The 16,485-nt window shown below is 43.5% G+C and overlaps 1 protein-coding gene across 3 annotated transcripts in view; it reads left to right on the top strand.

The window, feature by feature from the left end:
- SAMD12 (sterile alpha motif domain containing 12) overlaps positions 1-15,460 on the top strand; it is a 326,901-nt gene extending 311,441 nt beyond the window's left edge. For 2 of the 3 annotated variants that reach the window (XM_054590427.1, XM_054590426.1), the window contains exon 5: positions 7,530-15,460. In XM_054590427.1, coding sequence (XP_054446402.1) covers positions 7,530-7,552 — 23 coding nt within the window. In that variant the 3' untranslated portion in view covers positions 7,553-15,460. The remainder of the gene's footprint in view (positions 1-7,529) is intronic. The other variant, XR_008530576.1, reaches the window with a different exon arrangement.
- The last annotated feature ends 1,025 nt before the right edge of the window (positions 15,461-16,485 follow it).

Raw genomic sequence — 16,485 nt, 5'->3', positions numbered from 1 at the left:
AAGAGGTTTTAGGGTCTTCAGAGTCTAGAAGAGCGTCTCTACTTGTAGTTGAACAGTAAGGGACAAATATAGTGTTATTGGTGTTCTTCCTAGGGCTGTGTGCATGGAGGGGCACGGTTTGCACATAGGTGCATTCTTAATCTTTCTGTGTGTGGTGGTGGTGGTGGTGGTGGTGGTCCACCTTCCCTCACCCATGAACCCTCTAAAACTTCCTAGAGAGAGGTGTCAACCCAAGCCAATGAGGGCTGGAGAGCCAACTGCAGAAAGACTCCTCTTACAATCAGGAGCCAATCACTTTCTAATCGAAAACATAGAACAGAGGGCCAAGAGAGCAGAGGGTAGAGGCCAAGTCCTCCCTATCCTGTCTAGGTCTAAATGATTACCTAAGAATGTTCCCACGTGGCCTTGGGATCTCACATTTCCTGCTTAGCACTTCTGGAATCAACAGGCTCCTGATGTGTCCTAACTAGATCAAGCGTCACAGGCTGGCCTAAAGGCTGCAGCCTGGACTAGGTTGTTTCTCTCTCCAAGTTTGACTTCCTTCATCTGTGTGCAGGCATACCACACATCTTTATGCTTCACTGTATTGTGCTTCATAGATGCTGCATTTTTGTTTTACAAATTAAAGGTGAGACCGTCTATTTATTGCAATTCTCGCTTTATTGCGGTGATCTGAAATGAGCCCATAGGATCTCAGAAGTATGCTCAGAAGAAGTATGGTATTTACTTCCTCAGATTGCTGCAAAATGAACATAGGTTCTTAGCAGGATGCTAGGTCATGGTAAGTACTTGGTTAACAGTAGCGCTTACTATTTTGGTCATTGTTATCTATAGACTCTGTATTAGTTGGTGTTGTCCAGAGAAACAGACCAATATAGGATATTGGTTCTCCAATAGGAGATATATTTTTTTATATCTATAGCTATAGATAGGTATCTAGATATGCAGAAAGAGAGAGAGAGAGGAATTGGCTCCCATGATGATGGAGGCTAAGAAGGACCAAGATCTGCAGTGAGTAAGATGGACACCCAGGCAAGCCAATGGTGTAAGTTCCAGTCCAAAGGCAGAAGGCCAATGTTCCAGCTCAGACAGACAGAGTTAGTTCTCCCTAACTGAGGATTTTGTTCTACTCAGGCCTTCAGCTGATTGGATGAAGATCGCCCACATTAGGGAGGACAATCTGCCTTACTCAGTCTACTGATTCAAATATTAATCTCATCCAGAAACGCCCTCACAGACATACTCACAATAGTGTTTAATCTAACATCTGGGCACCCCATGGATCAGTCAATCTGATGCATAAAATTAACCACCACAAAGTCATTGTGGTTTCCAATTTACTAGGGGTTAGAAGAAGCCACAGGTTTGTATGTGTCACCTGTTTTATTGCCCTTAGCCCAAAATCTATCATGTCTGTCATGTCGGAGATTCTGACCTCAGTCTTCATGCAGTCGGGGGATAGGGTTGACTTCTTAATCATACTCTCAGGGGCAAACAACCACCCCCCCGCCCCTAGCTGTCAGGGGGTGGGTAGCAGCAGATATGAAACCAGTGCAACTGAGAATGCACGTGACTTCTCCCGCTAAAAGGCTGGTAGCAGAGTTTAGTTTTACTGCCACATAAATCTTCCTTTGTCCTTTTTTATCTCCTAACTTCTCTCATACATACTAATTAATTAATTGAGCATACCTGTTTAAATCATCCAATCTTGGTTCTTATGATGGCATGCCTGTGAGGGTTCTAAAAGTTAGAAAATGATTTAGTATTAGAGGTTTTGATTACACTGAATATAAAACTCAAATAAAATGAGCAAATGATGAATAGAAGAGGGGAGTGAGGTTTGAAATTAGCCTTATTTCCTGTACACACAAGAGGCACGCTTAGGGTGGTTTTTATCTTGGCCTATTTTAAGAGTGATGTATTTGGCACACCACCAAGAGAGAAGACAAACCAGGACCTGTGTCCTCGAAACCAGCCTCAGCACTATTGCCATTTGGAGCCTGATAACTCTTTAAAGAAGGACACTGTCCTATGCATTCTAGGATGTTTAGCAGGGTCACTGGCTTATACCCATTAGAGGCCAGTAGTAGTCCCAAGTCGTGACAACTAAAAATGTCTCCTGACGTTGCCAGAAGTGTGCTAGGAAACATAAGTGCATTCAGTTGAGAACCACTGCTCTAAACATAGGAAAGATTTTAGGCTGTTAAATAGAAACATACTTTCTCTGGGTCAAACCTGTTATTTAAGGCATTTTATGTAGAGGATTCATGTTTGATGAGTATTCTTTTATACAAACACAGCTGTCTGCTTTCTCTATGTTCTCAATGGAGTGAAGAAATATGCTTTCCTAACATGCTTCTTCCTGAGTCAGGAAACCAACCTGAGAATGGATCTGGGTTCTAGTCTCAGCTCTCTGCCTTCTAGCAGTATGGTTGTGACAAGTTAATGACCTTGGCCTCATTTTTTCCTGGCATGTTACGAGGATAATGCAATTCAGACCTCAGAGGTGGTGATGAGGATTCAGTGAGTGACAGCCCATTGTAGCTGATCAGTAAATATTCGTTCTGCTTATTATTGGCTGTTTTGCGGGGGCCACCATGGATACCACTCCTTTGGAATGCGCATCACACACCTTATATAAATAGTCCCACATCGATATGCAAACCAGGCCCACCCCAATTCCTCAAACCTGAGTCACTGAAAAGACACAGATAGAAGATACAGCTCTTCTTTTTGAAGAGAAGATACCACACAACCTTTTCAAGAGATGAAGTCTGATTTCTTCCCTTCAGCCCATGAGGTGTGGCTTCCCATACACCATATCTTCACTTTTTCCCCAGATACGCCAGTCCCCTCCATCCCTTGCAGCTGGAGTGGAGGAAAATAAAGCTGGACAACAGTTGGTCCCAGATCCATTCTGGAACCTTCTGCAAGGCTGGCCCTGCCCCGCAGGCCAGCCCCTTCCTGCCTTTGATGTGAACCTTCCATATCAAGGAACTGCTGGTTCCTGTCTGCACTAACCAGGGGGGAGTGGAAGCAGCATGTGTGGGTGGTGGCCTTGGGTGACAGCCTTGGCAGGCGAGAAGAGTGTCCTCTCCCTTCTGGCAGCTACAAAGACCTGACCCCAGGCACATTGCTGCCTTCTTCTGGCCCCCAGCTTTGGCATTAGAACATTGACCCATTTGTATCTCTAGCTTCTCTAGGAAACGTGGGGAATTCCTCGTAATAATAATAAATAGTAGCCATCACTTAGCAGATACTCTTTACCAAACACCATGCAAAGTGCTTCTTCTATGAGTTCATTTTGTCATCACAGTGGTCCAGTGAGGTGGGGATTATGATCACCCTTTTAAAGGTGAAGACATTGAGAAAATCATGTTTCAACCTCATGTAATTGGGAAGGGGTGATCTTGGGACGTCAGCCCAGATCCCCCTGATTCCAGAGCCCATGCTCTTGATCACTGGATGCTAAGGCTTCCCTACCCATCCGGGTTCTGAAGCCACGGGACTAAAAATGAGATCAGTGCCCAGAATGCCTAAGCTAGGAATGCCAGCCCATCAAACAGAGATTTGAGAAAGAGCCCTTTACTATTTGTTAGATGCTGGTTCATATGTGGCTGACACCAGGATGCACAGGTTCTTGGGTTGGTCCTTTGATGTAGGAAGGAAACCAGAGCGATACTCCTCCCTGTAGGTCAGCCCGAGCTCCAGCATTGAATCTCTAGTGCAATTAGGTATTGAATTAAGCCAAAATAGCAACAACAACAACAAAACCTTTTTCTCTTCAACATCATCCCTTCATTAATTCCATGACTGTTTATTAAGCACTTTCTGTATACCTGGCATTGCACTCTGCATTAGGAAGTCACACAACAAGAAGACAGGGCATCACTCAAAAAATGTAGGAGAGATGGATACATTACAAAAAGTGTTTGTGGTGGCTTTGGTGGTAAACATTTAAGATGCCATCCTGGCATACTGGGGGAAGTTGTCAGCTGGTGTCTGGGGGAACGAAGGCTTCCTATGCAACATGACACATGAGGTGGTCTTGGAAAATGCAGAGGTAGGTGTTCGCTGGTGTTAGTGGGTGTGCAAAGAAAGAATCCTAGGCCAGAGGAAAGATTGCACAAAGGCTTCAGGCACCCAGGTGCATGTGAGGAGCTAGAAGGGGCCTGGGATGGCTGAAGCCCAGGAGACAGATCCCAAAAGGTGTGCTTTCTCCAAGACCACATTTTCATCATGAAGAAGCAGAGTCGTCTAATGCAAACTGCCATTTTGCGTTTCGACCTCTTGTAGCTTTTACCTGACTCCTACTGCAGATTAAAAAAATCTTTATCAAAGTGATGGCAGCAGAGCCCATCACTATGCATCTGTGACAAAAAGACATCATTTAAGCCTTACAGTAGCCACATACTTTACACATACAGTCAAGTAAACAGGGGCCTCTTACTCCCGCATAAAGCTCAACTCAACATGGTAACCTTCTCAGAAGAAACACAGCTACCTGCAAAATCATCAAAGAGCAACGAATACTGTACTGATTCCCTGGCTAGATGGTCTATGGGCATTATGCCATAGCACACTGTTCTCTTCACCATCCTTCTTCTGAATGTCTCATTCATTTGGTGGCCATGACCCCAAATCTCCTTCATATCTCCCTAAATCCCCGATCTGTCTCTTGGTGGCCAGTACTTCTGTACATATTCATGTCTTGTAGAACTATCTCTCTACTCCTTCCTAATGTCTCTTTCTTTCTAATTTTAATCACTTTAGTCTCCAATTTTTTTCCCCACCCAGCAGGACTCATATTGTGCTAATTGGGATTATAGATAAACACGTAATTCTGCTTTAGCAGATAGGAGAATGGGAAAGGCTCTGAATATTTATGCTTCATATAAGTCCCTGCTACTCCTGTATGTCACTGGAGTGGGACCCACCTAAGACTGTGACAGATGCAATCTTCTCAAATCTGTGATCATGGGCAAATAGTACCTCTGGGCCGCAATTTTCTTATCCATAAAATGGGGATAATTTTGCCTCTCCTCAGAAGCATATTGGGGAACCACAGGTGGGAAGAGCTTTAAAGTATAGTGGGCTCAGCATATGTCCATGGTAATAACTGTTATTTTATGCTAAAATTAGACATATTTGCTTTTCACCAGATATTAAGAGGCTCACATGGAAAACACGGTTATTTGCAGAAGCAGCAAATGTGATGAACTGTCAACTGATCCCAACTTGGGACCCAAAGTATAGTAGTTAAGTAGAGTTCACTCTTTAGTATCATTATTCCGTTTCCAATTTTATTTTATAGGATATTGTCAATAACACTTTTACAAGGTCACACATTTCCCAGAGCTGACTTGAGCAAAAGTCTTCAGGCTGCCATACTAGACCAGGCTCCTAGGAATCTTTCTGAGTCCAGGCTGTACTGCTCCTTTGCAGACTAACCTGGACAGAAGACAGAAGACTTCTACTCAGGCCATTTTCTATCCCCCCTGCAATAATACCAGAGTATTATCTCTTCATGCAATTGTGAAGTCTTTATCTGCAAGGTGCTATTAGTGAGGGAAAGCAACCAAGGTTGCTTTAGTTGGTCAATGTCCATGGATCATGTCTGCATCCTTGTGAGCCTAATTTTTATGGATGTTTTGTGAAATATTGTGATGACCATAATACAAATTCTAGCATTTTCATTATTTCACTTACAGCTCTTTTCTGTGCATATGAGCAAGTTTTGTATTGTAGTATATCATAACTGTTTACCATGTTGCTACCTAATCATCATAATTATTACTTTAATGGCCATGTAATCATCCATCTTGTTAACACATCATAATTTAGGAGACTCGTTGTTTTCCAGTTTTTCCACTATTATAAATAACCTCTGGGTTTCATGTGTGTGTGTATAGCTTCTTTCATTTTTTAGATTATTTCCTTAGGATATACTCCTAGAAAGGGATCACTCAGTCAAAGAATGTGAATTTTTAATAGTTGTTAAATAAATTGGCACTGTTTCTCCAGTTTACAGTGCCACCAGCAATATATTAGTATTCTACTTTCATTACAGGCTTATCAGTAATGTATATTATATTATATTATATTTAATATGCTTAATAGTACCTTTTGGTTTTGCCTTTTCTCAAAAATAGCAGGTTCTAATCAAACATGTCCTTATAAATTGTGCATTTTCTCATGTTTTGAAAAGCCAGTTTGAAAACCTAAGATTTGTTACTAACATCAACAACTCTTGCTATTCACTCTCATTGCACAATAGTTTTGTGTATTAAACAAAGTAATTATTAAACAAAATAATGATATTTTTCTGAGCAAAACATTAAATTCCATGCCTATAGTACTAATAAGTGAGGACCTGTATATAGGAACTGTAGGGAGAACTCAGATGAAATAATAGGAAAATTAGAAAAATGAATAAAATCAAGACCTACACCAGCATTCCCAAGGTCAAAAGCACAGTTGTAATCCAAGTAGTTCAGTCTCTGGCCAGATGGTAATGACTTTCTCTGTCTAGCCTCTAACCTGCTCAGCCACCGGACCTTTCAACCAGCAAACTCAGGAGCTCCAGCTGCACTGCTTCCAATATTTCCTTCTAGGTTTCCTGCCAGGAAAGCTCTCTGATAGATGAACCCCACATCCTCCCCCCAAAAATGCCTTCCCACTGCTCCCAATCTGATCTCATTCCAGATTAAGTACATTCATGAAACCGTGTCATCTGTGAAACGGTTTCCCAAACCACAGCCCCATCAGGGCTGAGTGCCAATCCCAGAGATCTGGTTTTGCCCTCGTTTCCAGGTGTCACAAAATAAGAATAAACAGAGCCACTTTAAAGTAGAGCCAGGGCTGCCAGGCCAGAGGAGCTACCTTGCACATCTTGTGCCTCAAACCTTGGAATCTTAAAATGGAAAATAAACTTTGGACTGTGCCTAAAGCAACATTGTGCTCCAAAGAACTGTTTGCAAGATAACAAGAAAACAGATAGGATAGCTACTCACTGACCACTACAGGACTGAACATTAAAATCGTTGTTTAAAATTAGCATCGCTTTGTGAACTTATCTGCACCAATAGAAACACATTTCTTCTACTGATGTAACTGTCCCCCTTCCCTTTCGCATAAACACTCATTGCCTTTGTCTACAAATCAGAACACTATTTGGGCTTCTGCCTGAATCCGTGCTCTCCTGTGTAGCTGTTCTTTTTTATTTTTTTAATCTCAAATAAAAGTTGATTGCCCCTCACTTTGAAAGCCTTTTATTCTTAGTTTAACACAGACAACCTTGCCGGTCCCTGAGACAGGCTGTCTCCCATGCGCTCCCAAACGGTGGAAGGACATTTCAAGAATCCAAGCCACCATGATTTGTCCCGGAGTTGAGTGACCAGTCTCTTCGCCAGAACTTTCTCTTTGACCTAAGGGTGACAGGGTTTGTCGGAATAGCATAACTGCTTCATACCAGAACCTGGGAACACAAAGAAATAACGGATTGTGTCTTCCCCTGTTTCCTCTTACAGCCTCACTCGAGGGTTCTCCGTAAACATGGTGAGCCTTCCAAGCTGCTGTCCTGCCAGTTGGTATATACACGACCTGCTCCTCGCAGAAAGACTAACTCATGGCCCTGCCAGAAGATACCCTTGGAGCCTTGACAGATTAACCAGATTAACTGAAGAAAAAAAAGAAAACACCCCTTCCATCAAGATTGAGATCTTAGTTTGGTGTGGATTTTATAATGAGGTGCATAATATGCAGTGCCAAGTCGTTGCAAGCGGTCATTGGCAGACCATTAGCTGGAAAATTGCTTCCAGTTCTCATCACTGTGCATAACTCCAGTGCCCTTTGGGGAGCTGGCTGTGCCCTTCACTAGAAGTCCCGTTTTAGCATGGCAACTACTGGATTCTTTTATTATGTGTGCAGATGGCATGATGTGTTAGAAAAAAAAAATTACAACAGTTCTGCAATCCCGGTGGAAGTGTTTACCATGTTATGCCCTGGTAGGAATGTCAACGTGTCTCAATTATGTTAGTTATGACACCTAAAGGTATTCTGTCCAATTCTTAAGCACTTTATAGGAGAACATGACACTGAAACGAATCAGCACGTTCAGTACCTGTGAGAAAACAAGTGTTTTCTTTTTTCTTTATAAATCTTGTCCTATTTCTGGCTCAGACTGTCCAAGACAAACTTCACTCCTAACATATCCCCAGTCGTATATGGTAGATTGGTGTAAATATGGCCACAATACTGTTAGACTTAACATCTTGACACACCACCGAACAACTGGATTTTAAAGGGAGATAGAAGCGGGCTGACTGTAATACCTTAGCTCCTAGTTCCTTGCACCTAGGCACAACTTAACACTTGCACATACAACCACTCGAGCACAGGAGGCTTCTTGGCCAAAGTGCATACCCTCTCAGTCTATGTAAGAGTTCTTTCAAAGAAAAACAAAAAAGGGAAATGGCCTTCTTTTAATCAAAGACCATGGGGGGTTGATGTTAAGGGCAGCAGAATGCAGTTCTCTGGTGTGGTCTGACTTTAAAATTTTGGAAGACTTTCTAGGTCAAGTTCAAAGCACAGCTCTCTGGAGAGAAGAACACAGCAAGTACCTCCTGCGTGCCTAGAGAAGGAAAACGGTCCGATCCCACACGAGGTTCCTTCCTCAGTAGAGGCCCTACTAGTCCCTGTTAATCCTCTCTGGGATTATAGCCACAACTCAATTTTTTTTTACTATGTCTTACAACAAAGCACAGTTCTGGGGAAAAGGTCAATCCAGTTATTGTTTATCTTTAAGCATTAGAAAAATGTCCATATTGACTGACTCTACATAAATGTTTTAGCATTTTTTTTCCTAAGAATATAAATTTGGCTGAATCAAAATCTCAGCAAAGTATGTTCTGCATGCCCTTGGTCTCAGCCTGGGACTGCCAGGCATCGAAGACTTTTCTATAAATATGCGTAACACCTCTGGGCCAGTGCCAGCACATGCAAGCTCTGCATTTCAGGGGGTCTCCACACACACTCTCCCGCATCTTGCCTCCCCTGAGGGTCTCAGGAAATCACAGCCCATTGGAAAAAAAAGGGCTTACACTGAGATTCGGAAACCTGACAATGAAGAGGAGAGAGATCCACACATGATTGGGGTGAACCACCCAGCAGGATGACTCGCCACAAGCCTGTCGGGCTGTTGTGCCAAAGGAGGGGACTTCCAAGCGGGAACTCAGAGGAGTTTCAGATGCCACTGAGACCTGGCCCTTCAATAGGTCAGCAGCAGGACCATCAGGAGCTCAGCAGACCAACCCAGAATTAGGAGGCCAAACCCTCCTAATGACAGACTCCACTGCCTGCCGCCTCTGTTCCCATTCCAACAGCAGGGTTCCCTGCTCTTTTTGTTCCTTCCTTTATTCAGCAAGCATTCGCTGAGCACCTACTATATGCCAAACATTGTGCTGGGGCAGGCAGGCTCTCCCCGCCCTTGTGAAATCTCTTTGCCTCCCAAACCCTCGCCCCACCCCACCTTTTCCATAATGAAAGCAGCATTCAGACAGCATTCACCCCCTGCCAGAGTCACCTGGGAAAATACACAGGTGACCCTGAAAAAAGAAAAGGTCAGAGGAGGAAGAGGTGGTCCTGGACAGCACCCGGCCACATGTTTGTGTCCTTCATGCACAGGCAACCCTCCCAGGGCCCAGATAGCTGGTTAAGAGCTTCCCAAAGCAGCTTTCAGTTGCTTTCCTTGATGTCTACCTTGGTCACCTATATTCCCATTCTTTGTAGAGACACAACTGTTCATCATGATGCTGGATTCTCTGAAACTCCAATTCAACAGCTAGCGCTGGAGACACAGAACTGGGCCTGATGCATCAAAAGAACTACTGCCAAGTGCTGAGATAGCGTAGCTGGGAACTAATTGGTTTAGCTGGTGACATTCCGAGACCACTGCTAACACCTGTGGAAAGTTGGATGTGCTTGAGGGTGCAGATGTTCATTAATCGATGGTGGTTCATCCTTACTTCGGCTTTTGCAAAATGTGTTCTGAACGATTGAATAAGTTGAATTTCCTAGTTTATTTTTGAGTCAAAAGAGTGCTGGAAAATTATGAAAAGGTGGCGGGTAAAGATGGAGATGGGAAAGAGGAAAAAGATGACAATGAAAGAGCCCAGTTGAAGATGGCTTCTCTAAAAATGCCTTAACTCTTGGCAAGTACCCCACATTTGCAAACGAACTACTACTGTTCACCAAACGGTCCACCTCAGTTTGAAATCATTTTGGAGGATAGTTTTGAAAACATGGTAGCATAAAATCTGAGCAGTCGCAAGCTAAACCAGCAAAAGGGAGCAACGATGCTATTTGTGGGCTTGGGATTCTTTGTCATGTGTCGATCCACAGTTACCTATGGTGACTTTCTGATGGACTGAACCTTCTTCCCAAGGTGTATGTGGGCAATCTGACCTCCCAGAAGTTCTGAAATGGCTGAGGTGAGTTTTGTTTAGTAGGAAGCAGGAGACAGAGGCATGGGATAAGTATGTTGACACCTAAGGACTGTAAACTGTTGACGCCTAACTTTTCCTTAAACCTGTGCTACACCTTTCATTAAAAGACTGACACCCACACTTTACAGGAAAGGCACTCTTAGGAATGAATGGAAATGAATATTTATCAGATTCCCCACAGTGCCAAGGGATTCCTTTTTTCCAGGTCCAGAACTGAATTTAAATTTGCAGAACATTGAAGTTCTGCTGGGTTGCAAGCAGATCACGTCAGTGGTTCACCACAGACCTAGGGGAATAGAGACCCATGAGCTTTCCTTATGGGTAACAATGCATCTTCAGGTCCAGGCTCAGGCTCTGTGAGGTGTGTTACCACACGCCTGACTGCTACCTCCAAATTATGGGTGAACAGCACACAGGTCCCTCCAGAATCACTTCTCAGTTGCCCAGACAGAGACTCATAGCCCTTAGTTCTGAGGGAATTCTGCCATTTTGTTAGCATTGAAGGGTGAAAGGAATGTCAACCTCACATGAGAATATAAACTCAGGATAAACACGAATGGATTTACCCCCTTGTTCCCTGTAAATGCTTCCTTTGTCTGCAGATGGCACCTAATTGCTTTTGAATAGGAACACTAAAAGTTTCATGGAAGAAAAGTTTTCAAGACCGCCTAGCACTTCAGTTTCACAAAAATCTCTTTCCAGTGCATTAGCAGCTTCATTCTTTGTGATGTTTTTCCCTACATTCTTTAGGGCAATTTTGTTACTGACAACTAATCTTGAGGCTTCCATAGTCTCTTTTTGAACATCTAACCTTTGAAAATGACATACATTTCTTTATGCCTTAAAGGCTGCTTTTATTCACCTTTCTTACAACCTCCTCCACCCCGCTTTTTGGCTTTGTTTTGTGATTTTTTAAAATCTTTTCTTCTCACATAGTTCTGAGGGTAGATTTCGAGTATTCTATAAAGAACTCAAACAGAAAACATAGTTTTTGCCTTCCCCCCCACCCCCAATACTGACTAGTAATTCCTTCTTAAGCTTGTGGCCAAACACCAGTGGTCTATGGAATCTCATCTCCAGGGGCTGGCCGGTCAGCACTACTAATCAAAACAAGGCCCGTGGGATCATGAAGGAGGACAAACCAGAACCTGCATCTGCTCAGCACGCAGCCAGGGGAACTCTGTTTCAAAAACAAGCACTGTCCCTCTGTCTCCTTAGATCTGCATCCAATCCTGTAGCCAGAAAACTAGAGTTCCGCTTGTATCAATGTGCGCAATCTCTGGCACCAGGGCACAACTTCAAGGTCAAAGAGGGCCGCGTTTCCATGATTTCGCTCTGGTGACTTGCTCTCATGGGGAGACAGGGAGCATTCTTTCGAAAGCTAACAGAAGTTTAAGAAAAAGCTGGCCAAGTGCGCAAGGAGGTTCTGCCACAAAAGATACCTCCCTGTGGATTCTCATTTGGGAAGGTGACTGGAGGGATGGCCTCAGTACTGCTTTTCATGACCAAGATAATGCAGGGAAAATTCTGGGCTGGGGGCAAGCACTGTGAGATCTAACATTTCTAGGCTGAAACTCACCTATGACAAATATAAAGGGGACATGCCATGGAGTATGGATCCGTCCTAGACCTCCTGCCCAACAGCACAGAGACGGAGAAATGACTCGCTTTGTAAATCTGGAGTTTCGTTAGCCACGTAGGGCTCCATTAGACCTTGAAGAGCTCCCAGCATTCTTACTTCCGAGCCTCCTTCCCCGAATCACATCAAGCACCAGAAGGCACCAGCAACATACAGCCAATAATAAAATTTCAAAGTAACCACATGACTTGCACTGAATTGCAGTTGACTGGTTGACATACTATTAAGTGTTGTAGATACTGGGACATTATTTCTGATTACACAACATCCTTTTCATATTTGGAGTTAACGGTTTGAGGGTTTCAGTTGTTTAATTGCTTGTTTTGTCGTCGCTGCGTTCCAAACCTCAAACATTTACAGAAGCCTTAGAAAGGCTCTCTAACCCAGGCCTTCTTGCCTGAAGTGCAGAGTGATAGGAACATCTCTACTGTTTCTACGAGAATGACAAAGAAGTGATTAAATTAATCCAAAGTTGGAGGTTTATGCCTAAAACATTTAACACAGTGAAGTTCTGCTTGTTGCCTTCTGCATTGTTTATAGCCTTTTAAATTTCAATCGTTTGGATCAAAGGAAAAAAAACAGGCAGCTTTGCTGTGGCTTTGCCACGTTAGAGCACACACAGCAGCCCAGCGGGGAGCTCTGGGCTGGGTTGCTGTTGGAGAGCACACAGGTCTGTTTTGTGTCCTGTGTTTAATTACCACCACCGCCACCCCCCAAATTCTATTAAAATGTATTCCAATGCTTTACTCTTTAAAATAGTGTAAAATGAGAGATTCCTATTGGATCATTCTTTCTTTCTGGGTAGGGGAACTGATTTTGGGATATAACCTTGAGGAAGAAATTGCCTGCTATTAAATGCCTCGAGGGTCTGGTGGTTGCTCCCTTCCCGTTGTACAAACTGATGGCGACCTTCTTCCGTCTGCCAATAGGGGAGACTGGCCTCCCTCAAAAATAGCACAAATACCACAAAGACACCTGTCGAAGCTCTAAGCAGACTCTCTATTCAAGCATCATTCCAAAAACACGATTTGGATTGAGTGCCATCGTGGTCCCTGATCATCTGATCTCTAAATCAGTTCTAATTCTTTATATAAATTTCCATTATTTTTTTAAACCATAATCAACTGCCTTTGTGTTTGCATTGGGAGCTGCAGGCTCACTCTGTGGCTGCTTTTGTCAGTTCCCATACCGAGTCCCCACACAACGCGTTCAAGAGAAGACCAAGAGTATGTTCCCCCCATACCAGCTGCAAAGGTTTCGAGGTACATAATCAGGTTCGCGTCAAAAAGCCCCCTGTTTATATATGAAAACTTAGAGAATAGAGAGGTGGTTATTCATGTTTGAACACTGGCACCTTTGTGGTTTTTCATTGTAATTCACCTCCCACCACCAATCACCAGAAGGAGAAGCTATACCCACTTCAGGGAGTGTTGGCCCACAGGGGTTGGTTGGGATTCCCCCCATTTAACCGCCTCCTTAGGCAATTTGAAGTCTCTCTGGGCCTCTGAATGCTCTCTCAGGCACTGCCTGTCCCCCACCAATAGAAAAAGGCTTTCCTGACAAGGCTGAATTTGAGGAGGCCATGGCTGAGCCGGTGCGAGGAGCTCTCATTGTGGAGAGCCGAATAACACCATGCTCTCGACTTCGTCCTGCCCGACTGGGTCATGGGTTGGCCCAGAAGCAACCTGTCTGCTGAAAGCCAAGCCAGCACACATGGTTTGAGATTAATTCCACCAGCACTCTTACGCCACTAAATCATACTCTGGTGGCCCCAGTTAATCCGACCAGTTAATACCATCAGGCACTAAGTGAAAGAGCTGCACACAAAATTTTAGATAAGATCAATGTCATTACAAGATTACATATTAGCAGTCAAAAGTACCCAAGGAAAAAAAAAACTATTGATCTCTTGTGGTTTATATACTTGACTTATTCTCGGGACTTTGTGGACGCGGGCACTGCTCTGATAAAGGGGGAGAATACTTGAATCCAATAGAAATCGCCCACCTCTCCGGACCTGCGCTCTCTGGTTGGGACGCCGGCTGCCCCGCCTTGGCAGACAGGGCTGTTTGGAGGCTAAAATGAGCGAAGGGGGCAAGCTGCCCTGTACTGCCGCCATCCCTACAACTCTCACGGTGACTGGGCTACGGGCTTGAGTCAATGAGCCTATTCCCTTACTTTCCGCTTGCCCTCATAGCTATTATTACTGAGGCTCCATTTGGGGAAAAAATAGAAGAAAGAATGATAATAAAGTCGCAATCATCATTTTGCCCACACATGCTTCTTCCAATACTGGGGGGCTAGGCTGCAGAGCCCGCAGCCAAGGCACTCATCTGTCTCCGCATCTTCACCTCCCCGAGGGTCAGAGCCCTGCGGCTTGGCCGAGGGAGAGAGCCTCACGCTTGGCTTCGAGCCGGCGAAGATCTCCGGTCACGGGGTTGGAGAAGACCAGCCCAAGTGTGAAGCCGACAAATCCAGGGTCACAGGAGGCAGAAAGCTATATCAAACTCCCTGAAGAGCTATATAGCGTGTTAATATTTGTTCTAGGAAAGAAAAAAGAAACATCACACGATATGAAATGAATGTAAGACCAGTGCTCTCCACAGTGTATGGGGGGGTCGGGGGAATCTAATTTAAAAAAACACAAAAAACTGGTTCACTTTTTTACCAATACTAACAAACATGGCTATAAAAACACATTTCATAGCACAAAAGCCTGTGTAGATGTTAGACATTTTTCTAGCTTTCTTGAGTGAGTAGTTATACCAGCAATCTGCATTCTCTTAGAATCTCCTCAAAGTGGTTAATTAAATAAGTGTTTTCTTTATTCATTGCCCACAACTGTGGTTTTTTCCTCTATGCACCCTGGAATAACTCCCAAGGCTGGACTTAGGAGGACAGAAACAAGCGACATGGTGAAGTAAGAGTGCCTTTTCTGTTGGATGTTCATTTTAGTTCCCTGGATTTCCAGGGCCTACAGTGTTTAGAAATTTTTTCTCTAAACATAAGAATTATTGTGCACCACAATTTTGAACCACCGATTTCCATATCTTCAGCAGCTATCAACTTGCCAATTCCCTTTGGGTCTCCTTTATATTTTCTTACAATGTTTTCTCCTGTTTTCGTTTGTCCTCAGAAAGAATTGGGGGACATGATTCTTTTTAAATTAATAGAAATGAAACTGTACATATTTTTGCCCCCTTGTATCTGTGAGCATGATCCCTATCCAGACTGAAAATCTGCTTTCATTTTGTACATTTGACTATTTTGTATTCTGCATTACTTGATTCCTTATGTGCATGGCAATGTATTAAAATGTGGGATTTCTATTACCGTGTAAAAGTGTTTTGATTCTGATTTTCAACATACATCCTTGGGAAAAAATTACATTAAACTTTTTATTTCTATTTCCTCCAGCTCATCAGCTTTGCAGAAGGAAAAGGAAAGTTAACAGCATTTCACTTTCCCTGTGTTAGCTAATGATGCAATTCATGGTGGAAAATTGTCCTCAATTATGCTGTGTTTCCTGGAGAAATAATATATGTGAGATGAATTGGTGGCCTCCCTCCAGCTCCCAGCACACAGAACTCCCCCAGCACCAAACCCCACCAGTGTGATAGCTGTTACTGCTGAATGCGTTCGTGTTGAGCACAGCGGGCAAAACACAATTCTTGTCATCCCCACATATGGTAACACCCTTGCAAGAGATGGGACAATAGTTCTTGGGTCACCAATTTGCTCTCACCCTCGAGAGTCTTACGTGCGTATAAAGCATGATTGATGGCACTTGCCAGCACCTCCATCTCCCTTTCTCTCAGGCGGTGACCAAGTATCTGTGTGTCCTCCAAAGAGATGCTGACCTTCAAATCACACCTGGACAGGAGATTGGGGATTAGAAACTGGTTCTCCCAAACAGATGTGGCACAGCCCGTTTTCTGGTTCAGGAAGCATCTGGATACACTCCACTCTCAAATTACAAAAAATAATCTGCTGATTAACATCATGCACCAAATATAAACAACAGGCCATTTTGCCTGCTCTAAACTACCATTTCACCCTCCCCTTTCTTAAGGAGACGTTGTAATGAGTGCTTATAGCCACTATGACTACTGAATGTGATGAATTGTACCAGAGACACGATTTCCCAGAAAGAAAGAGGCACTTTGGAGTTGCATGAAAAAGGAAGAAAACACTCATACTTTTTTTTTTTATTACATCTATACTGTAAATCTAGTTTTGGGGGGAGGTGTTTTGGTTTTGTTTTTTTATTTTCCCCAGAAAAGTTTTCCAAAAGTAAAGGCTGCGATAACCTCAGTTAGCTTGCTGATTTAATGTATACAG

The sequence above is a fragment of the Pteronotus mesoamericanus genome, unplaced genomic scaffold, assembly GCF_021234165.1.
Source record: "Pteronotus mesoamericanus isolate MK-2021 breed Mesoamerican mustached bat unplaced genomic scaffold, CSHL_Meso_final scaffold_174, whole genome shotgun sequence".
In the NCBI taxonomy this organism is placed as follows: Eukaryota; Metazoa; Chordata; class Mammalia; order Chiroptera; family Mormoopidae; genus Pteronotus; species Pteronotus mesoamericanus.
Note: the sequence above shows the minus strand (reverse complement) of the source record. Positions and strands in the feature narration are given on the sequence as shown.